General features: G+C 32.0%; 1 protein-coding gene across 1 annotated transcript in view; it reads left to right on the forward strand.

The window, feature by feature from the left end:
- LOC127698635 (collagen alpha-2(IV) chain-like) overlaps positions 1–25,231 on the forward strand; it is a 104,132-nt gene that overhangs the window by 2,338 nt on the left and 76,563 nt on the right. Inside the window, exons 3-6 of the mRNA XM_052202193.1 lie at positions 14,959–15,045; positions 17,554–17,688; positions 18,175–18,219; positions 18,957–19,019. Coding sequence (XP_052058153.1) covers positions 14,959–15,045; positions 17,554–17,688; positions 18,175–18,219; positions 18,957–19,019 — 330 coding nt within the window. The remainder of the gene's footprint in view (positions 1–14,958; positions 15,046–17,553; positions 17,689–18,174; positions 18,220–18,956; positions 19,020–25,231) is intronic.

Here is a 25,231-nt window from a genome sequence, read left to right on the forward strand (position 1 = left end):
TAATTTCTGCAGATGCGTCACATTATCAAGTGTACAATGTACTATTGAGATATTATTCCACACAGTTAGCTGTGCGTTAAATTTATCTGCAGTAGTTACAAGTAGGGATTTCTAGGTGCCTTCTGCTGATAAATTAACAATATATTTCTCTCGTGCCAAAGTCAATCTCCAACATCAGTATAAAGAGTGAGCACCCACCTTTAATAGTTTATATTTTTAGATTGTTAGTTGGATATATATATATATACTATTGTTATGCAAATCACGGTTTCCAATTGTTTTATTGTTTTGTGGTGTGTGTGTTCTGTGGTCCATTTTGGTGAACAAACAAATTCCAAATTCTTCTATATACATGTACATGAGAAAATATAGAAAACTTTTTGACCACTGGGTAAAAAAAAATCATAATCCATATAAATTTATAAAGAAAAATATCTTCAGCATTTCTCCTACGCTCTCAAAACACTTTTGCATCGTAAATACAAATAAAGCCATCACTCATATTTACAACTTTTCAACATAAGTAGATAAAATACAATGGTCGATTAATATAAATTGTTTTACACTAGAAATATTTCAATAAAATAAGAAGCGTTTTATCAATTATATGCATGAAATAGTGTGAAATTATTTATGTTTGGATGAGAACAGGAAATCTCCACAGGATATTGACACTAGCGAGAAACAGCTGTGGTAAGCCTGAAGCACTTTGTGGGGTGTCTAGACCGTCTTAGTCAGCATCTTGCTATGTTAAGATTCTCAACCACTGTCCATTCATAAATTATACATGTATAATATTATCACACTCATTAAATTGATAACATAGAGTCAAGTCACGTTCTGTTCCAGATGCACTGACACCGAAAGACATCCACTGATCGTAGTTCCCAACTTGTTGATAATTTTTTGATTAGTGGTAGACGCATTTAAGGGGGGGGGGGGTCTGTTCACATGCTCTAGTGCAGTAAAATTTACACCGTGGAAAAGCAAATCATGAAATGTAACTTTTCTTTTCATTTTCATTTTGTAAATGTTTTGCACAGATTACAAACACTTAATTGTCTCTAAAAAAAATACCGATGTACCTTAATAAATATCAAGGTATAGGTACTTTTTTCTGACATAAGTGCCTGTGCTACAAACGCCATTTTTGTAACTTTGATCAGACGCACTTAGCATTGGTTGGTAATTTCGCATAGAAGTTTTCTTGTAAAAATGTTTATTTATTGCAATCAGTTTAGAGAACCGAACTTATCAGCTATAAAAGTAACATGAGAAAAGTTTATCATCACTGATATATATCACAAACACACACATCAATCTTTCCCTGCAAAAGTCAGTTAAAACGGCATTTCAAACATTAGCAATATTCCCAAGAAAATATCGTAAACATTTTTTTATCGTAATATCAATTATATAAGATCATATAACTATGAATTTTGATAACACAAGCCTAATTAAACTTCGATGTGAAGGGCATTGTCCTGGTTTTATGGTGGCATTATTCCAAGTAGAACATCCCTTTTTTTGAATCTCCATGCATTTGAACGAAAATACGGCAAATAGTTACTGATGGAAAATGATAAAAATCATACAGACTTTGTAAAAAATACAAAATTCAGGAGAACAAGCATCTACACTAGCGCAGTGACCTGAATCATCTATCGGTCGCAGCAGTGACACACTTAACTTTCACTAAAACATAGATCCCCATTCACGATAGGACAAGGAGGGATTTGTATTTAATGAAAAAAATCTTGTGACAACCACAACAAAGGCAATACAACGCTACAGTTAGTACGAAACAAGCTAATGTAAAATACCATTGACAAGGTGCCTTGGAAAGGTACACTAAGACAGAGGCATATATAACATATTGTACTATATGTCTCTGACAAAGATGAAGAATTCCGTGTGCATTTCCTTATATTATTCACAATTTTCGTTTGAGCAAATTAACACCAATAAATGTTTTAAATAACTGGTTGATGCTCTGCTCCTCTTGTGTATGTACTTTTAAAATTACTTTGTACTCAAGTGCTATTGTTATGTTGATACTTATACATTTAATCTGATGTATACTTTCTCTAAAATTTGGATACAGAACAAGAGCAGAGGCTTGTGAAATGAAAAATGTTCACGATATAGTTAGAAGCATTCTTGTTGTCAAGAGTTAGTTTAATTGTTGCAGTATTTTTCTTATAATCTGCTGAAAATACAACCAAGATGTCTTCTGTAGGTTTTTTTTAATATAGTATCTTTGAATTGATCTATATGATACCTTGCTTTAGTTTTAAGGAAACTTGAACGCATATGAATGCCAATTTGGATGGTTCACATAAAACATTTTACTAGTAACTAAGGACTTAAGAGAAAGATTACAGCTATAACTTTATTAACTTTATTGAAAGCCTGAGCTGAGTTAGTATTGTGTTTGTTCGCTACATTCTATTCATAAATACCCAGATTATAAGCCAGACTAAAAAAATATTTCCTCCGAAAATAATACTCATTGAAACAGATAATTTTCCATGAGTTTATGAATGTTTGTGTATGTTATTTTTGCTAAACAGCAAAATTTAAAAAAAAATCTACCTTCAAAGACTCTAGTAAATTAGCTTTCAAAATGGTGTAAATACAGCCAAAAAAATCTGTAACCGGTGTAACCAAGATGGTCAAATGGAGACCTCCAAACAGTAAGGATTTTTTTTCTAAAGTGGACTTAACCAATGGTCAAATTGTGTATTCAAATCAAGCAATGCAAATATCTGAAATGGCCATTTGGGCAATTAGTTGGCTGTTCACTTAGTTAAAACTTTTACCAATTAGTTGGCTGTTGAATTAGTTAAAACTACCACAACTTGGTTTTTACTATTTTTTTAATTTTGTCATTTCCTGTGTGGGCTGATTATGTAATATTTCATGAATGCCTTGGTGTAAAATCAATTAACATCTAAATGGAATAATTTCCTGGGAACTAAAAACTGTACCGAAGATGTGGTTTTAGTTTTCCTCCTACACTTTTAGCTCCCTGCCTTCTTTCAAAGTTGGAGTTTGAAAGCTCTGACATATGATGTTGATTTCACCCAGTCAGTTCAAAAAGAATTTTATAGCTTTGTAAATAGCATGAAATCAACATGATCCTCAATGCTGAACATCCAAACAACTCCTTCTGACAGTTTCTACAGACATGAGTTAATTAAGATAGAGGAGGGCTGGTTAGGCCATCTCAATATATTATTGGTGTGTTTGTTTGTTTAATCATAAAGAAGATGTCAAAACTTACATTAGCATTCCTGTGGGTAATATTTCATGTGTCAGTCTTTTACTTAAGATCATATCAAATATATTATTTACCAATAATTACATTTGATTACTTCTAGAGTTGCCCATGGTAATTTTGCTAATACACATTGATATTATTTTCTGTTTAATGTATTTTGCAGAATATTATGATACAATGTTTCAACTTATGCAACTCTATAAGTAGATATAAGAAGATGTGGTATGAATGCCAATGAGACAACCCTCCATCTAAGTCACAACTTGTAAAAGTAAACCATTATAGGTCAAAGTACAGCCTTACGGAGCTACATCTATGGTTAATCAAGATTTTTTACCTATTCCACTCCAAACTTTGTCTAATTTGGGGTCCCCCTTTTTTTTTCAAAATCCTGGATCCTCATCTGATCATTTCTCAATGGATCCCAATACATTTCTTAATAAAGGGCTATCACAATATGGTATAACCATTAGATGTTTACAAGTGAAAGTTGAACTATGTTGACATAGTATGGTACATGACAAAGCTAGTTTCAGGCCCATATGATAATTATGAAAAATTTAATTTTCATCAATGGTACTTGAAACCAAATATTAATCAAATGCAAATTTATTACCAGAAGGTTAATGGCATATATTGAATAACAAACAAGAAGATTGAATATCCATTAGTATTCAACATAAAAAAAAAAGCAATACACTCAAAATAGAATACTATAATAAGCATTTGAAAAACCTGACATTAGGTCCCTTTAGTTTCTTGTGCAATTAAAACTTCCCAAGTGTTCTGCCACTGTAAATAAAGTTATGGTAAACTAAAAAAATGATTTTTATTCCAATATGTGAAACAAAAAATGGTGCCAATTTTTTATTATATTGCTATTTCTTAAAATAGTATAGAACTAATTTGATTCTCAATAATATCCAGCAAAATTATCTACTCTGAATTGAATTTTAATGCCTAACTTATATCCCCAGGAACAGTTGTAATTCACGAAGAAGCCAATAGTTGCAGAAATAAATTAAACATATCCTTAATAATAAGATACAGAATGTCTTCGGCAAGAGCATTTCCAAGAAAATAATAAATTCTCTGAGTTTTGTCTCAATTCAAAAATAAGAAGCAAAACCTAAAAAAGTATAGTCTCCTCATTGACAAAATGTAAATGAATCCAAAGAGGAAATCATCATCCTGATTTATTTACAAAACAATGTATATAAGAACAAACTGTAAAAATCTGTTGAAAAAGGCTTGACTCTGACATCAGATAGACACAAAGCACTAAAAAACTAACAACTGGCAAAAAGACTAAAGACACAAAGTGCCGATCTAAGAGTTTTCACAGCTACTGAAAGCTAGTTCAAAGTCAATTACAATTAAAAAATTAAATCACACCTCCCAGACCAATGTTTTTATAAAGTTAAAAAATTATGATACTAACTTATAAAAGAAGCAAACATCCATGATGGATGTCCTATAGGATAGTTGATTTATCAAGTATCTAACAACATTTCTAGAACAAACTGAGTGGTTTAGTATTGAAACTATAATAGCTATACAAAAATAACATTATGTTTTGAAGATCATAAGTATAAAAACAATTAAATTTCAATGAATTATTATAAAATGATAATGAGTAACAGTAATTATATTGCTTTGGCCTTCATTATTAAGGAATCATAGATATAACAGTTTTTATGTTACTTTGGCCTTAATTATTAAAGAATCATAGATATAACAGTTATTATGTTACTTTGGCCTTAATTATTAAAGAATCAAAGATATGACATCATAGAATTTATGAAGCAGATCAGACAGAAAGTGTCTGTTTCTACAGTGACTCACAAACCTGTGGAAAATTGTCAGCAACTTTATCTGTTCTTACATCTACATGACTACTGCCAAACTACAGAAGCAAACATTAGGATATGTCATACTGATTATTTGTTTCTCGTGCCAACTAAGATTCATCTGATAGAATATAAGTATTGTTTGAATGGGCTGTAAGCAAGATAGGAAATAGGATTTTTTTGTAGTTAAAATACCATTTAATGTAATTAGCAATAATTTCTTTATGAAAAGAATAATATTTATTGTATGTAATGTCCCCCCCCCCCACCAAAAAAAAAAAAGAAAGAAAAAGATACAGAAAAACAACAAATTAAATCTGTGATTTTTGGATAATTGTTGTTTCATTGTAGATAGGTCTCAAGTTTTTATTTTAAAAGAAGCACAACTAAATGACATTTTAAATTGTCAATTCTTTTTATTTCATGTAAAGAAATGTGGATACACAAGTGTAAACTCACCTAAAAATATATATATAATGTTATCATCTTGAATCATTGTCTGATTTTTTCCTCTATGATATTCTTCATGTCAGGATCAAAGGCCTTGGTAAAATATGAATTATAACCTCCCCCAAACTCAGTTAGCTGTGTCTTTTCCTTGGACATGACCCTGATTTGCTGAAAAAAAGAGAAAATTTTGTGGTTTTTTTTGTGACAAGTAACTATCCTTCAAATAAAACCTACAAACAGCATATTGTGATCTGTTTTGTTCTCAAGTCAATGTAAAAATAGGAACTGTGTCAACTATATAGCAACCTACATAACACAGTATGACAAGAAATTCATCATTCAAATATCACTATACAACACATGGTAAACTCTAACACGCCAAAGAATCTTGGTAAATTTTATATCTGATGTCTTTAGCCAAAGCTATGGGATTTTATATTATCTATGTATGCATATGTTGAGCAAACACCAAACTCCTGCATTATATCTCCTAAGGGGTCACTCTGTAACTAAACTCGCTATGACTTTTGACTCCTGATCTCAATTCTATATTGGGGTGTAGTTGAACATGACTTTTCCTGAAACATGTATAAGTTCAGAACATGCCTTCTAGTGGAATGTACGTTTTCAATTTTAGCTAGAGTGCATGGATAAATTGAAACTTTTTTTTGCTGGAATACAAGTGGGAGGCTTGGCTGGCAATAACACATGCCCTTCAACCCTCTGTCTGGGAAAGTACATGGATCAATATGAATAAAAAGAGAACCCAATGCCATGTAAAATAATACATATAGGCCCAGGTTGATAGGGGTTTCATTATCTTTCATGTTATATTAATTGGTGCTTTTTCCATTTGTAGGTGGTACTTTTCAATATATTTCTTGAATACCTTATATAAAAATTCCTAAATTCAGGCAGTACTTTTAAGTAGCATAGAAGGGTAAAAATACCGGCTATGCCTCCTAATGAATGGCCTGGGTTGTTTTTTCATTTGTTGCATCATGTTTTCCAGTTTTAGACTGTCATTTTGGACAAAGGATATTTTGGGTTAAGTGCATTCTTTTTTTTCTCTCAACAAAAAAAAAAAAAAAACTTGAAAGTTTTCCATGGTCTGCTTACTCTCATTGTTTCCCCCTTTAATTCATATTGATTCATGTACTTTCCAAGGAAGAGGGCTGAATCATATTTTATTGGTTTTTTAAAAACATTATAAAGTGCTAATCTTTGCACATTTATTCATTAAATGAATGTACAAGTCACTTTGTTCTAAAGTGCAAATCACTGAACTTCAATTAATTTGAATAATAGAAAACTGTTTTAATCATGACATCATTACCACATTTTTATAATGAAATCATTAGGTTAGTTCAAAATGATTCAGCTGACTCAACATTTCTGTATTTCACTAGCACTAAGATCAACAACCTTAACTCCTACAAAATATTAATAATATAAAGTATTAAGGAAGAAGTCATTTTGGATTGCCTACATTTTTTGCTAGATACATCATGAATCATCTAATTAAAAGCTAGATGCTCTTTTTCCAACTCCTGTCAACTTCAATTAAATCTTATTTTTATAGATTGTAAGTAGAAACAAAGTATTATTCATGGTGTTTTGTTCTTCTAAACAATGACTATTCCTCACCAAGTAACCCTTCTTATATACAGACATAGTGTATGCATGCATCAATGATGACAGACCACATCATGCACCTGCTTCATATCTTGTGCAATAACAGCAGCAGATTTTTTGCAAAGGTGATTTGCAAGCCAAAAAAACATTGTAATGTGGTTTCGTTGCCTCATGGTTAAGACAGATGGCTACAGTGCTGAAAGTCCCAGTGTTTGATGGTTCGGATTACTGGAAATTTCAGTACATTTAATAGTAGGGTACGCCCATCTCAAAAGTGGCCCATCTTTGGTATCCAGACCAGGGTTTGAACTAGAATGAGTACTTTAAGGGCCTCGGTTGGTCAAAAAAGTGACTCCTGACTTAGACCTAGAGATCAATCTGCAAATATCTCTTCGGTTTGTCTGTTCCTGTGGTTCTCTCCAAGAAACATATATATGTTCTATAATTATTCAATCAATAGAGGGGGTTAAAGTCTTTTCCTTAGATATATATGAAAATAATCTTAGCAGAGACATAAAAATTATATAAACACTTTAACGAGGGTGGTAAAGGGTTATTTTCGTGCAACTTGATCGCCGTTTTTTATTTCACGTTCAACGTGTTTTTACTTTTTTATTTGATGTTCAGTCGTGCAAGACATGTGCCTCGTTCAACGTGTTCTGCTTATTTAATTTTACGTGCATCGTGATTTTCAAATGCTTATTTTGCGTGCTCGGTATTTTTCAAATAAATTTCAAACACTAGGCAGGGATCGTCAAGAAAAAAATTGATTGAATTTTGTTTTTGTGATAAGGCGGAAAGGCCTATGATGTTGTTCCTTTATTTGCATTTTAAAAGTTCAGAAGATTGTTAAATACTTTTTTAAAAGCCGTAAATCATTTATATCATAAATGTGTATACTAAATAGGGAATTTTATGTAAAACAGAGAGTTTATATATACAAGAGGACAGTGACTCAGTCACAAAAGATTCACATCAAAGTCTTTATTTTTCGTGCAACGTTCATGACAGAAATTATTTCACGTTCAACGTGAAATGATGTCTTATTTCACGTTTTTTCCGTGCAAGCACCCCCCCTTTACCACCCTCTTTAACCGAGACTTTAACAGTGTATATTATGTCTCTGATCTCTTAGCCATAAACGAGGGGCCGGATGGGGGGGGGGGGGTCTCATCACGATTCACGAGTTGATTTTTTTGTCAATCACGATTCACAGAAAATAAATTTCCATGATCACGGATCACGAAAATATATTAAAAAAAAATCTGTAGAAAAACGGATCACGATAGCGAAAATGCGCCGATCACGAAGAACGAAATTAACCCATCAGGCCCCTCATAAACACCTTGCATCCCTTTTTTCATCACACGTGACATATGCATAGTCTCTGGTTTCACAGAAAACTATAAACAAAATACATGTGCATTTACATGATACAAAGTATCTATACCACAAAGGAAAGTATTGAAGAATATTTGTTTATGGGGACGAACCCAGCAGCAGTAACAAGTATAAAATTATGTCTTACAAACCCGGATAAAATCAAGTTAACGTCAGAATGATATATGATCAAAATGCTCAGATAACAAATGAAAATAAAATAAATTCCTGTAAAACATAATAACATTTTTGATAACAAATAAGATTTTACGTAATTTCAGAGATAAAATATACATTTTGTCGCTACACAACAATGTAGCTTTAGTGCGAAATTTAAATACTGAATTTAGAATATCCACGCTTTTTAAAGTACATCTGAACTTTTGAAACAGTTTTAGGTACCCCAATTACAGTATGATCACTCATCTGCAGGAGTCATAGAATTCAAAAGATGGATCTTGTTTTAGATTCTGTCTTCTGGTAATAGCATTGTTATTTATGTCCAAGCACTGCAAGAAGATACATTCATGACTGAGAGTTAGAAGTGGAAAAGGCCATTTTTCATAGGAGGGTGGTAATTTTTATGAGGGATGGAATGCCCTTAACCACCAGGTGTCAAACGGTCATATTCGGCTACTGTTAGCGTCAAATTGGTCAAAATTTTATCATGATTCGTCCAAATAACCTTATCGTGATTCATCAGAGGTCTAAAATAATTAACCATTATCGATACCACTAGTTTTGGAAAGAATTTAGCGTGATTCGTCATAATCAGTCAATTATTTTACCGTCATCAAGAAAGTGTTCACATTATCATCATGTACTAAAAATTACCGTCAATCGTCATGAAGGTACCCCCATTACAACCCTCTTTTATAAGAACTATTTTCAGGCAATTATAATTTTACATGTTTTTATGCTTTGGCTCGTTATTCATGGTTGTTTTGTGCAAATTGGTGAAACAGCAATGCACAAGCTATTTTTCGTTCATCATGAAATGGTCTTTAAATTTTTATTTCCATAGGTAAATCCAAGACAGATATATGTCTCTGGGTACGGGTACAGGTGCGTATTAAGAAGGGGTGCACCCGGCGTGAGCACCCCCACACCATAATGATGTCTTTTCTCTATTCAGCACATGATCCATTTTGAAATGTCTACCCATTTGTCATGTAATTACATTTCTTTAGTAATAAAGCATTCCATTTTTATGGAATATTTGCACTGAACATTGAAAGTCATTGACACTCTGTCTTATTACCTCTTTATGTAACAATTATTTCTTTAAGAACCCTGTAACAGTTTGTTAAGAGAACCGTTCAGACTCTGAAGGTTTTTAACCTTGTAGGTATTAAGGAAAACTAATCAAAATTTTGTATCTTACTTTGTAACTTGTAACAAAGTTCAAGGTAATTGCCCTTTCTGCCATAACCATTCTTTAGAACTACATCATAATATTTATAACATTACATTCACAATATTTGCCCCTTTTCTTCAGACATATGTGACACAACAAAATACAAACAATGTTATGCACTACAAACAAAAGTATTTACAAATTTCTTGCAAGTGGGCAATTCTTCCTTGATTAACATAGAACTCAGATAAATATAAGGTAATTTATAATAAGTTACTTGCAGCCACCTCTTTGACCTATACAACATTGATGTCAAAAAGTAACAAAAGAATTATAGATAATTGATAAACAGATTATAATGGTTTAAACAAGGAATTATTTGAATCTGGAATAATTTTGAATTCTGGAAAATTGATGAGAAATATATGATGAAAACTAACCCAACTAAATAGGGTTAGCCATGCGCGCATGGCTAAGGTGGGTTAGTTAGTTCATACTGAAATGATAGTGAAAGTAAAATTAACCTTAGCCATGCACGCATGGCTAACCCTATTTAGTTGGGTTAGTTTTCATCATACATTTCTAATCAATTTTCCAGAATTCAAAATTATTCCAGATTCAAATAATTCCTTGTTTTTATGACTTTGTAATAATGTTTTAGATGGGACAAGAAACATCTTGTCCTCTATTATGTATGTTGCCCAATCACTGATTATGACATCATCAGATTTTTATATGAGTAGCAGTATTAACCCAATAGGTATCACTAGGGGCTGGAAATTGTTTACCTTTCATGAGAACCCAGTTTGGTTTTGGGGATGTACGGGTAATTTTTTATAGTTTGTGTACAGGATTTGTAACTGTAAATTCTGTAATACATATATGTTGCATTTTTTGTAAATTTAAAATAAGATCTCATGTAAAATTTTATCATCATTTTCTGGAATAAAAGATTTAGCTCTAGGAAACATGCATTACATACAAATAAGGTAGATTTTTTTAAGGATACTAAGGACTCTTTCTTATCATTCCCGTTTGTCTAACTTTTATTGTTGCAAGTATCAAAGTTTGACAAAGAAGAATAGTAAATGATAGAGTGAACTGTTTGTACCTGTACCAACCCCAATGATATGGCAAACATTCATGCTCTTATTTCAGAGATAGCATTGATCTGATCCTAGATCTATAACCAATCTATGATCTTCAAGGATATTGAAAAACTGCTGAGTAAGCTGAATTCTAATTGATATATGTCTGGACCGAAGTGATCTGGACAACACATCTGTACTCTTGTAAACTAATTTCAAAGAAAATATACAATGTTTTATTTAGAACTGGTTTATTTATATTTGAAGATCAAATTGCCTCAATTCTGATTCATCAGTGGTAGTTTTGAAAAGGAAAGAATAAACATGATATAAAATTAATGCAATGTTAGATAGTAGGTTAACTAGATGTGCATCTGCAAACGGATTCGTCTCACATTATACATGTGAATTGTGATTCTGAAAAAGTACTTCAGAAAACAAGGTTGATTGAAATTCTGCTGAATATGTATTTTTGATTAAGGAATTTAGCTGAGCACATAGTCTAGTTGATTTGTTTTTAAGTACCTTTTAGTTTAGGAAGAAGGGTGTAATCAGAAACTCAAAGCTGTTTTGTCAGTGAGAGAGATGAAAGGTTTGCATAAAATTGTGTTCTACCTATGAATGCAGATTTTTGTTTAGGATTTTCTAGTTCATATAGCTAGAAATAATTGGAACTTAAGATTTTAGTTCATCTAGCTATAATTAATTGGAACGTAAGATTTTAGTTCATCTAGCTATAAATAATTGGAACTTAAGATTTTATATCTCCTTATGATAAATATTAAACCAAAACAAAAGAAGTTGAGGTAAATTATTTAATTATTTGGTATTTCACATTTGAGTAAATTAAACATGTAAATGCTTCTCAACATAAAAATTACAAATCTGTCTGAGTATGTTAATGCTGAAATAACAGCAGTAAGGGATCACCCAGTGAGTATGTTAATCCTGAAATAACAGCAGTAAGGGATCAACCATTTAACTTCAAGGGGAGGGGGAGGGGGGGGGTTATAGTTTTTTCTAAAAAATATTCTGATCCCCAATTTGATGAAAAAAAATATTCTGAATCCAGATTTTCCCCATACCTTATAGTGTTAAATTTAAAAAAAAATAATTTGAATGAAAGCGTCGAAAAAAACTGAAAAAAAATGTTCGTGCTTTGTGACTCAGACAAAAAACCATACCCCCCCCCCCCCCCCCCCCTTGAAGTTAAATGGTTGCTCTCTAATAATGTTGGAAGATTAAATCTGATACCAACATTCATGATAACATGCATTATGATGATCTTTCTCTGTTCGTTTAGAGAGTGAAGAGCTAAAATTGTTTATATATAAATATAAACAATGTTGATATAAGTCACACCCTGTCTAGTTGATATGGAAACCAAATTGATTGATATCTCATAAACTTTCTTAAAGGTACTTTGAAGGAAGAGGTCAGTTTCAATATATGAAACACCTGCGAAAAAAAAAAAAACAACTGGAAATATTACATTACTCTTTTGTTAAGCAATCAAACTTCCATCAAAATGCATAACTGCTGCCAAAACTTTTGAAAGATACTGGGAAGTTCTAAATCTTTGCTGAAATAACATGAGGAGTATATTCAGCCTCCTTAAGTTCTTATCAACTTTATCTATACATTAATTGATTTATTTTTCTTTATGGATCAAATCTTTCCTCTTGATAGTTTTTGTAACCATTTTGAAAAAAACCTTTTGGGAAAAATACATATGAAATTGATATTTCTTAGTAAAAGCCCATCTTGAAAAAAATAATAACATTTTTGATAACATATAAAATTTTACTTAATTTCAGAGATGAATAAAAGCAACAGTAGTATACATTTTCAATTTGTCACTACACAACAATGTAGCTTTAATGCAAAATTTAAATACTGAATTTAGAATATCCACATTTCTTAAAGTACATCTGAACTTTTGAAACGGAAGATGGGTTGTTTTTTACAGTTACAGTATGGTCACTCATCTGCAGGAGTAATAGAATTCAAAAGATGGATCTTATTTTAGATTCTGTCTGGTAATTGCATTTTTATTCATGTCCAAGCTCTGCAAGATTGAAGAAGAAACATTCATTACTGACAGAGACATATATACACATATCTTTGATATAACATCAGATTGCCCTATACAATGTATTTAAATCTAGTTTTAAAAAAATACAGTGTGACATTGTAGAAACAATTTGATAAAAAAAATCGTATAGATGGTCATTCTAGCTGTAGACATAGTACAGTCAAAATTTCCTTTCGTATCAATTTTAATATTGTCATATTCATGATGAGGTTCGGCATCATTACCCAGAAACAGTTCTTGCATTGCTCTGCAACGCAGGTTTCCAAAATATCTGGTTTTCCTGGGCAGTAAGTGTCCATTTTTGACAGGTATTCATAATATGATATTTAACATTAGGAATGTTTTCGAAATTATATAGATATTTACTACTATTGTTGCTGGTAGTATATTTTTTTGTTCACCAAATTGTGTGTAATTAACTTTGAATAGATACTATCATTGTGATATATGATGTTTGCATATTATGGGATTACTGTATTGTTGTTTTTATAGATGACATAAAATTTGATTAAATGCTGGCTCCAGTCTGTCTGCACCACAAAATACATATATATATATATGAGTTGAGTCTTATTTAGTTTGCCACAATTATAGTGTAGTAAAGACCTATTTTACTCGCAACAAGCAACACTGCAGGTAAACCTAGATCAGAAACTGCCTACCCTTGTGAAGCATGTGAGTTTACCCCACATTTTGTGGGGTTCATGTTTCTCAATCTTAAGATTTTCTGTGTAGTGTTTTGTGGGCTATTGTTTGTCTTTTCTTTGTACATGTAATTTTCTTTTGGACATGGTTTTATCTGGGTTCTTTTAGACTTACGGCCACAAAATTTTTTTGGGGTTCGTATAATGCTATGATGTCGTCGGCGTCTGAAAACACATTTGGTTTCTTAAATATATTTTTAACTTTAAGTGAATGGATCTCTATGAAATTTTACAAGAAGGTTCAATACCACAAAAGGAAGGTTGGGATTGATTTTGGGGGTTATGGTACCAACAATTTAGGAATTAGGGGCCAAAAGGGGCCAAATAGCAAGCATTTTTGTAGTTTCCAGACAATGACTTATGTGTACGTATATGGATCTCTCTGACATTGTACCAGAGATAATTTCCGCAAACATGCAGGAATTAGGGGCAAAAAAAAGGGGCCAAAAACAATCATTTTTCTAGTTTCAAGACAATAACTTGTGTTTAACTGTATGGATCTCTCTAAAATTGTACTACAAGGTTACATTCTACAAAGGGAAGGCTTGGATTGAGTGTGGGAGTAATTGCTCCAAGGGGGTCAAAAAGTTTGGGGGGGGGAATTTTATTTTTCCAATTTTTTTAAGGGGTTCATATTTTTTTTTCAAAATTTTTCAAATTTCAAATTTTTGAAAAGTTTCAAGAAGAAATCTTCCATTGCACAGTATTGAGCAATAGATTTTTAAGATCTTTGACCACATTTATTTTGTGTCAGAAACCTATATTATGTCAAAAATTTGATCACAATCCAAATTCAAACAGAGTCAAGCTTGAATATTGTGTCCAAATTTGCCCCAACTGTTCAGGGTTTGACCTCTGCCGTCGTATCAGGCTGCTATCAGCGAAGCATTTTATTCACCTTAGATTCGCTGAGTTTCCAATACAAGATTCCATTTTCCATTTTATGAATGAACTGCCCGTGTTGACCTATCGTCATTTGGGTGAAAACACATCATAGGACATTGTGATGGAAAGATATTTGCCTTCTGACATCAAATTTTTGCAGGAAAAAGCACCAATTGGAAGATCATGTATTATAGTTATAATAATAATAATAATAAATTGTTTTCTTTACAGCAACGTGACCCTAATGACCCAGAATGTCAGGGTGGTAACTGTGTATTCCATAATGGATGTAAATGTGTTGGAGAAAAAGGATCTAGGGTATGTACTTAACTTCACATTTCTGATTGTAAAAAGTATATTAATAGGCTCATTAACTTTATTAGAGAGAATCTGTAAAGCTATTCTCAGTAGGATTATGACTAAAGCCTTAAAGTTTTGATATATGCTAACATATAAACTTTGTGATATTCTTACTTAGTTACACCCAAAGTCTTTGAACTTGTTCTATTCACATATATGTAACATTACAGCATGATAATTTGATTAATGATGAATTCAAATCAAGGCGCTTAGGACAAGCAAGGTGTATTTTGATTGCTTTGACTTTTTCCATAATTAGCTAAAAAATAATGTTTTTTTTTAATGAAAAGTATTTTACAAAATCAACTGACAAAAGGTTTTATTGCCACACTTGCAGAAAAATGAATATGATAATTTTTTGAATTATGATTTTCTTAAAACCAAAATTGAAATGAAATGAATAACTCATACATTGTGAATAAAATAAAAATTAAATAAATTCCCTCTTCCACAACTTTTGGTCATGCCAAAATCTATAGAATTAAAATTTTCTATGTGCAGATATATTCTTCTGGGGTTTGCAAGAATTGTTTTTGCTGAAGAATGACTTATCTACGATCAGCCTGATAAAACATCTCACCTAACTTGCCCTTACAAGCATTTTTATATAAAATAACATAAAGTGCAGTAACATTATAGTAGGAGTGCTTGTCACTTCCATGTCAGGTACACATTTTATGTGAGAAGAGTTGTTAAATAAGTCAATGGCTTCCACATGTGTTTACATCATATAAATTACATTTTTGTTGTATCACACTTTGGGATCAAAATATTTTGCATTTTTACAACCTGCTTCTTATTATTTTCTGCAGAAAAAAGTTGTTTGTTGTCAGGATTTCCTTAATTTAGACCTTCACATTTAGAACATGCGTAAAAGCTTTTGCCATTTCGTAAGACATCTTTATATTTTCGTGACTGGAGGATGATGTTGAGGTAAATTTCAATGCAACAACAACCCAACAACGCAAAATACCATAAAAACATCTAGAAGTCATATTAACATAGAGTACAAATTGTGCCAAGTTCTTATTCACCCCAAGTCTAAAAAGGTGAACAGTTTAACAGATGTCAAATATCTATCATCAGCACCCAAAACAACATTAATGATTGTTGGTACATGTTTAATAAATAACAACAACTGACCATAAGGTACCTGAATTTGGACAGGCTGTAGCAGGATTAAACTATTTTTTTGTGATCTCAACCATCCCTCTTTTTTGTCTTTTTTTTAAACAAATAACTTCTGTTAGTTTTTGCTATGGTTTAATTTCTACGTATATGCTACATAAAATATAATGGACTAAGAACTTTATGTTTTACAGAACAAATTAAACTTTTATATTAACTCAAGTTAAAAAAAGAGGATTATTTTTATTTTTTATCCATTCAAAGACAGAACAAACATTCCATGGAAGGATGGAGAACAGCATGACCTTTATATTTTATATAATCCACGGTCAGTGACCCACATATCTTAATTATAAAACCATTACAGAAGCCCAACAGGAGGTGATCTGTTCTTGCCATGTGTCATGAATTATTAAAAGAGGAAGTGTTAATGGAAAATTATGGTTTTAAGTAATTTATAAGAAAAGATTTATGCTTGTAAAAAATGTATAGTGTATTTAAAAGGTGTTCTTTCTTTTAATATTGCAAATAAAAAAAAATGGAAAAAATAAATACAAAGATTTTAATAGCATATTGCCAGACTGAATTTTTTGTTTATCAAGAATTAAACAAAATCTTAATCCTGGCCCCTTACTTTTTTAACATTTACAGACAAATTCCACTGGGGTTTTAATATTGTGATGATTAGATTAATATTTTCTGTACAAAACAGACAAGTTGAAAAGATAATGAAGTGTGTGTAATGATATATATTTACTTGGTACAAGTTTATAAAAATAGCAGCATATATGAGAAATAAATGCAAACAAATGGGTTTCAGATATATTCATGAAGAAGTTTGTGTTATTGTCAGACAATAAAAATAACCTTGTCATTGCTCATATACATGTAGTTGTAATATAACGTAACTAAATTCATGTGGATCATACCCATACATCATGATATGCAATCATTTACCAGTTACTGGTATTTAAGGCCCTACCAAATGACTTTTTGAATCCTAAACTTCATTGAATATAAGCAACTTAAAATATTTCCCTTAAGCAATTTCTGATACACAACTCGTTGTCCTATTAATCAAGCAAAATATTACACAAAAATATGATTATTGCTTATAGAAAATAAAATAAAAAAAGAAAAATTAGTTTTGTGTTGTTGCTGGTTCTCTTTAGCTAAGAAATATAACACATAAAAGAAAAAAAGATATTCCATTAGCTCTCTTATGAAGAAAATCAGAAAAAAAAACACATATCTGTTTGGTATGGCCCTATTGAACTTGATTTCATATTAAAAGTATGTCCCTAATCTTAATAGTAAAATAATTTGAATTTTTTTCAGGGATCACCTGGTCCTATTGGTCCACCTGGACCCCAAGGTATTCAGGGATTTCCTGGTATGGAAGGTCTGCAGGGAACTAAAGGAATGAAAGGTGAACATGGACCTGAAGGACCTGATGGCCCAAAGGGTAACAGGGTAAGTACTTAGCCCATGGCTTAAAAAAGCATGGTCAAGACAGTGCTAAATTGTCACCAGAGAGCTGTACTTACAAATATCTCAAAAATTTGATTCTGTTTTTTTAAGCAACTGAAGGAAAATTCTAAAGTATTTACGACATGTTCAATAATTTCTATTTTGAAATGCAGTCATGCTAAAATCAATTTTTTTTTCACTGTACTCTTGTAATCTCTCAATGAATTAATTTTCAACTAATCTGGAGAACCATGACAATAGTGCAGTTGTTTGTTCAAAACTTGAATTTTGGAATTGCAATTACCTATGTCTTGTTTCGTTTGAGAAGCTTTGAAAGACTGATCTTTTTTGTTCAATTGCTGTCGATATTTAATTAGAATAAAATATTGATAACAGTAAAATTATGGTGAAGTCTGTGATACTAATTACAATGTATTTTACATGGTTATAAGTTATGTCTGTATGTAATTTCACATTGTTTATTTTCAGGGTAAGATGGGTATGCCTGGATTTCCTGGAATGAATGGTATTCCTGTAAGTATTAAGAAGTTTATATAATTATAAAAGTGGAATTTCCACCAAAAATTGATGTAAATAGGCGTTGATGAAAGTTAACTTGGTAATTATGCTAACATAAACCATCTTTTGCTTTCTTTTTAAAACTTTTGTTAATAGAGTCATTTCCTCTTCTCTGAAAAGTACATTACCACAATACAATATCTTCCTCTATTTCTAACATAAACAAATTAAAGCATTTGAAAATCTAAAGAATCCACTTAAAACATGGATCTATGGAAATTATCAATTTTTTAGTCAAGTCAGTCTATGGTCTTATTTTACAAAAATGAATGAACATAATTAATGCCAAAAACTGTGTTAGTATGTCTGTTGTAAAAAGAAAATGTTTTTAAGTGCATAGTCTTAATAAGAAACAGATCTGTCCAATTTAAAGGTTAATATTTTTATCAGTTCAACAGTAAATTGTGCATGTCGACACACTTCAAGATAAATGTGTGTTGGTGCTGCAGGAGTAATTCTCATGGTGTAAAATGTCCATAACCTGATATATTTGAATAGTAATAGCAATTTCAATGTAAATCTTTTTGTCTTTTCTTAGAAAAAATACACCTTACAACAACACCTATTGTCAATTTGTGTGGCAAACTTGAAATGAAATTTCAGAAGCCTTAAAACAGACATATAGACTATCACTCTTTTAAAATGTTTAAAAAAGTACTACCAGTAACATTTTATTTTATAAATTTTTTCAGGGTATTCCTGGCCCTGTTGGACCAAGAGGCCCACCTGGTTTGGATGGATGCAATGGAACTCAGGTAAGAAAGTCTGAATAATTCAAAATTCAGAACAAACAATCTAAGCATGTATATTTTGATAAGTTCAGAACTTCAGATTAATGATTTCATTCTCAGTTCAGGACATAAAAAAATGTAAGTTGAAAGAAAGGAACAAAAAATGTTTTTCATAATTCTATATTGAACCTATGAAAAGCTTTTCTTACATATCAAAATATACTGTTACAATGTCAGAAATACAGTTGTAAAATAAATTACATTGTGTAGTATTTTTTAAAAAACTATATGATTTTAAAAATTGTTATAAAACAGCATTTTGGTTTGTTGATTGTATTTCTCACAAGCTGTGTTTCTAGGGAGATATATACAATCATCTAATAATTATATAATCTTAATATCTGAATCAGTAATATGATTCTTCTTATTAATTATCAAAGGGTTATGATATAACACCCTAATCTAATGGGACCTTACTAGATAATGTTAATTTTGTAAAGCCTTTCTGTACTTCCTAGAGATAAGGTTATTGACACACTGTATCTGTAAAGTGTGTAGTTAATAGACTGTAAATTGAAAGTAATTACCACTGAAAACACACACATGTTGAGTGAGTGAATTGGAAATAGGCAGGTTTTACCCAAGCCTCTTGAGATAAAACAGGATGTTTTTTTGTTTGTTCTGATATAATAAGAAACATATGTGTTAATCTGGGAATGTTTCAGAGAATGGTTAATTGGGTATAAAGTGGAATTTGGTGATTTGTCAGTGTAAAAATTTTCAAAAAAACTGAACTCATATGTTTGGTTGGAATACAAAAAAATGATTATATACCATAAAATGTATCTATGGAAACATTTTTCACTGTTATCATTTCTGTTGAATTTGTGCCTAACTGATTACCCACTAAAACCATTTGATAAATAGTTGTTGTTTTATTGTCTCCTCAAATAAATTTCTTCATTTTTCTATGCCAAAGGTATGAACAAAGATGACTCTTTTGAAAAGGCAAACAAAATGTATATTAAAACAAAAAAATTAAAAAAGACTGTCATTGTCTAGATATGAATTAAAAGTGATGTGGTATATTCATCTATGATACAGCTATCCAAAGACAAAAAATCCCAAAAGACATCTTCAGGTAAACATGTGGTCTTCAACAATTGACAGGTGTCTGCATTTCAAGACTTTGCAACAGTAGAATGCACTCAGATATTCCATCATTCTGTTTGTGTTTGCCAATTTATCTGATAACCTTAGGAGGTCTTATCAGTGATTTTGGAATTGAGCTGTCAGCATGTATAATGTTGCTAAAACCTACAGGTGTGCTTGTTTTCTCAATCATTGCATGACCAGAAATTTGTTGTTTTAATGGAAAGTTGCATTTACAAATAAAATTTCCTTTCTTTTATTAATATTCTGATTTTTAAGAAAATGATAAACTGGTTATCATTTATGAGTATGACCCTTTCAAGAAAGTCATTTCTGCAATCAGAAGAAAGCAAGTCATTTCCCTAGCTCAAAAGAAAAGCTGAAATAAATGAATTGTGGTTTAACTATAATATGTCTGTTATTTTCTTCCAGCTTCATTTGATTTGAATTGGGTTATTTTTATGCTCTTTTCTATTACTTTTTGAATTTAGTGGCTATACCCTTGGCCAGTTCTATATTAACATATTTTTGTCCCCTGCGTAACACGTTCCGGTTGACATAGAAATACAGGGCGTCCGTCCGTCTGTTCTTGTTAGCGTTCTCACATGTACAATTATTGCCAGAATTTTATGAAACTTATATCAGAGGTTTATATCAGCAATATCTTTGACACATTTTAGAATAAGTGATGATCAAATATTTTTAACGAGTTATGCCCTTGGAAATATTAATTATAATGGAAATCACATTGCATTTGCTCTGATGCCTTCATTTCTCTAAGATAAAAATAAAAAGTTTTAAAGAACAAAAAAAAAGTGTTTTTTTTTTAGTTATTGCCCTTGTACCTTGGATAGATAAAATATGTGCAACGCGGGGGACATTGGAACTCTGTTCTTTTATATTTTTTTAAGCACACCCCAATAAAAACATTATAATATCATAAGTGATAATCATAAAAGTCTGAGATGGCAATGATAGAAAATAGACTAGAAAAACAGTTATAATAAAAGCCTTTCAAGACAGTACAACATACAATTTAAAAAGGAAGGACCTTTTCAGGAATTTGGGATTGAGCAGGAATTGGGGTATAGTAGGTTAAATAGTTGGGAATTTGAAAAATCAGGAACAGACACATTTTTTTCATGTGAATTTGGGATTTGCCATTTATTTTCTCAGGAATTTGGTGTGAGAGCCCCTCCTACTCCCTCTTTTAAGCATGTAATACTGAAGACTGGAAATATTCCTACACAGAAATTACTAATAGTTATAAATTTTTTTAGGACCTTTACATCCTTATTTAATCAAAAGTGTCAAATATAAATGTTTCAGTCATATATATTAACAGTAAGAGCCTAGTGATATTTGAGTGTCTGATAGGAAATTACTGGTAATTGATTAGTTGTCAATTGTTGCTGTGTAACATATTTGTTTATTGTTTTGTTCATAACTCTGACCGTTAGTTTTCTAGTTTGAATTGTTCTACATTTGTCATGTTTTTATACGACCGCAACAAAATTTTTGTGGTCGTATATTGGTATGGCATTGGCTTCGTCATCGTCGTCCGAAGACACATTGGTTTTCGCACTCTAACTTTAGTTTAAGTGAATGGATCTCTATGAAATTTTACTATAAGGTTCAATACCACAAAAGGAAGGTGGGGATTGATTTTGGGGGTTATGGTACCCACAGTTAAGGAATTAGGGACCAAAAAGGGACCAAAAATAAGCATTTTTGTAACTTCCAGACATAACTTGTGTGTAAGTGTATGGATCTCTCTGACATTGTACAACATGGTTCCATATCACAAAGGGAAGGCTGGGATTGATTTTGGGGGTAATTCCCTCAAAATTTTAGTAATTAGGGGCCATAAAAGGGCCAAAAAACAAGCATTTTTCTAGTTTCAGGACAATAACTTGTGTGTAAGTGTATGGATCTTTATGAAATTGATCTGCAAGGTTCCATATCACAAAGGGAAAGCTGGGTTTTAGTTTGGGGGTAATTGCCCAAAACGTTTAAGAAAAAGGGTCCAAAAATAAGCATTTTTCTAGTTTCCAGACAATAACTTGTGTTCAAGTGTATGGATCTCTCTGAAATTGTACCACAAGGTTCCATACCACAAAGGGAATGCTGGGATTGATTTTGGGGGTAATTGCCTCCAAATTTTAGGAATTAGGGGCAAAAAACAAGCATTTTTCTAGTTTCATGACAATAACTTGTGTGTTAGTGTATGGATCTCTCTGACATTGTATCACAAGGTTCCATATCACAAAGGGAATGCTGGGATTGATTTTTGGGGTAATTGCCTCCAAATTTTAGGAATTAGGGGCCAAAAAGGGGCAAAAAACAAGCATTTTTCTAGTTTCATGACAATAACTTGTGTGTAAGTTTATGGATCTTTATGAAATTGTACTACAAGGTTCCATATCACAAAGGGAAAGCTGGAATTGAGTTTGGGGGTAATTGCCCAAAACGTTTAAGAAAAAGGGTCCAAAAATAAGCATTTTTCTAGTTTCCAGACAATAACTTGTGTTCAAGTGTATGGATCTCTCTGAAATTGTACCACAAGGTTCCATATCACAAAGGGAATGCTGGGATTGATTTTGGGGGTAATTGCCTCCAAATTTTAGGAATTAGGGGCCAAAAAAGGGGCAAAAAACAAGCATTTTTCTAGTTTCATGACAATAACTTGTGTGTTAGTGTATGGATCTCTCTGACATTGTATCACAAGGTTCCATATCACAAAGGGAATGCTGGGATTGATTTTTGGGGTAATTGCCTCTAAATCTTAGGAATTAGGGGCAAAAAAAGGGGCAAAAATAAGCATTTTTCTAGTTTCATGACAATAACTTGTGTGTAAGTGTATGGATCTCTCTGACATTGTATCACAAGGTTCCATATCACAAAGGGAATGCTTGGATTGATTTTTGGGGTAATTGCCTCCAAATTTAGGAATTAGGGGCCAAAAAGGGGCAAAAAACAAGCATTTTTATACGACCGCAAAAAAATTTTTGTGGTCGTATATTGGTATGACGTTGGCGTCGTCGTCGTCGTCGTCGTCGTCGTCGTAGTCGTCGTCGTCGTCGTCCGGCGTCGTCCGAAGACACATTGGTTTTCGCACTCTAACTTTAGTTTAAGTGAATGGATCTCTATGAAATTTTACCATAAGGTTCAATACCACAAAAGGAAGGTTGGGATTGATTTTGGGGGTTATGGTACCAACAGTAAAGGAATTAGGGGCCAAAAGGGGCCAAAAATAAGCATTTTTGTAACTTCCAGACATAACTTGTGTGTTAGTGTATGGATCTCTCTGACATTGTACCACAAGGTTCCATATCACAAAAGGAATGCTGGGATTGATTTTGGGGGGTAATTGCCTCAAAATTTTAGGAATTAGGGGCCAAAAAAGGGGCAAAAAACAAGCATTTTTCTAGTTTCATGATAATAACTTGTGTGTAAGTGTATGGATCTTTCTGAATTTGTACTACAAGGTTCCATATCACAAAGGGAAAGCTGGAATTGAGTTTGGGGGTAATTGCCCAAAACGTTTAGGAATAAGGGGCCAAAAAGGGGCCAAAAATAAGCATTTTTCTAGTTTCCAGACAATAACTTGTGTTAAAGTGTATGGATCTCTCTGAAATTGTACCACAAGGTTCCATACCACAAAGGGAAGGCTGGGATTGAGTTTGGGGGTGATGAATCATAAGGGGGTTCAAAAAATTTGGGGGGGGGATTTTTTTTTTTCCTTTTTTTTCTTTTTTTCCTTTTTTTTTTCTTTTAAAATTTTCCATTTTAAGTTGGTTATTTCTTATTTATATTTAAAAGCAAATAATAATGATATGGTAGGAGATACACACCAAACAGGATGTGTAAATTTTTATATAATAAGTATTGTGCAATAGCAAGAAATTTTCAATTGCACAGTATTGCACAATAGCAAGAAATCTTCAATTGCACAGTATTGCGCAATAGCAAGAAATCTTCAATTGCACAGTATTGCGCAATAGCAAGAAATATCCAATAGCACAATATTGCGCAATAGCAAGAAATTGTTAATTGTACAGTATTGCGCAATAGCAGGAAATATTCAATTGCACAGTATTGTGCAAAAGAAGATACTTCGTATAAATTGCTTATTTCTTGACCAATTTCAATGGGGTTTTATTCTTGAATTCTTGGGGTTCTTTAATATGCTGAATCTAACCGTGTATTAAGTTTTTGGATTTTGGGCGCCGTTTTTAAATTGGTCCACATTGAGGTCCAAAGGGTCCAAAATTAAACTTTGTTTGATTTCATCAAAAATTAAATTATTGGGGTTCTTTGATATGCCGAATCTAACCGTGTATTTAGATTCTTAATTTTTGGTTCCGTTTTCAAATTGGTCTACATTAAGGTCCAAAGGGTCCAAAATTAAACTTAGTTTGATTTTAACAAAAATTGAATTCCAGGGGTTCTTTGATATGCCGAATCTAAACATGTATTTAGATTTTTGATAATGGGCCCAGTTTTCAAGTTGGTCCAAATCGGGGTCCAAAATTAAACTTTGTTTGATTTCAACAAAAATTGAATATATGGGGTTCTTTGATATGCTGAATCTAACCATGTATTTAGATTTTTGATTTTTGGGCCCCGTTATCAACTTTGTCCACATTGAGGTCAAAAGGGTCCAATATTAAACTTTGTTTGATTTCATCAAAAATTGAATTCTTGGGGTTCTTTGATATGCTGAATCTAACCATGTATTTAGATTTTGGATATTGGACCATAATAGGTGAATGTCCAATTTAAAATTTTTAAGTTCTTAGACCACATTCATTCTGTGTCAGAAACCTATGCTGTGTCAAATATTTAATCACAATCCAAATGCAAAGCTGTATCAAGCTTGAATGTTGTGTCCATACTTGCCCCAACTGTTCAGGGTTCGACCTCTGCGGTCGTATCAAGCTGCGCCCTGCGGAGCATTTTATTCTAGTTTCATAACAATAACTTGTGTGTAAGTGTATGGATCTTTATGAAATTGTACTACAAGGTTCCATATCACAAAGGGAAAGCTGGAATTGAGTTTAGGGGTAATTGTCCAAAACATT

Source organism: Mytilus californianus, unplaced genomic scaffold (assembly GCF_021869535.1).
Source record: "Mytilus californianus isolate M0D057914Y unplaced genomic scaffold, xbMytCali1.0.p SCAF_4, whole genome shotgun sequence".
Taxonomy (NCBI): domain Eukaryota; kingdom Metazoa; phylum Mollusca; class Bivalvia; order Mytilida; family Mytilidae; genus Mytilus; species Mytilus californianus.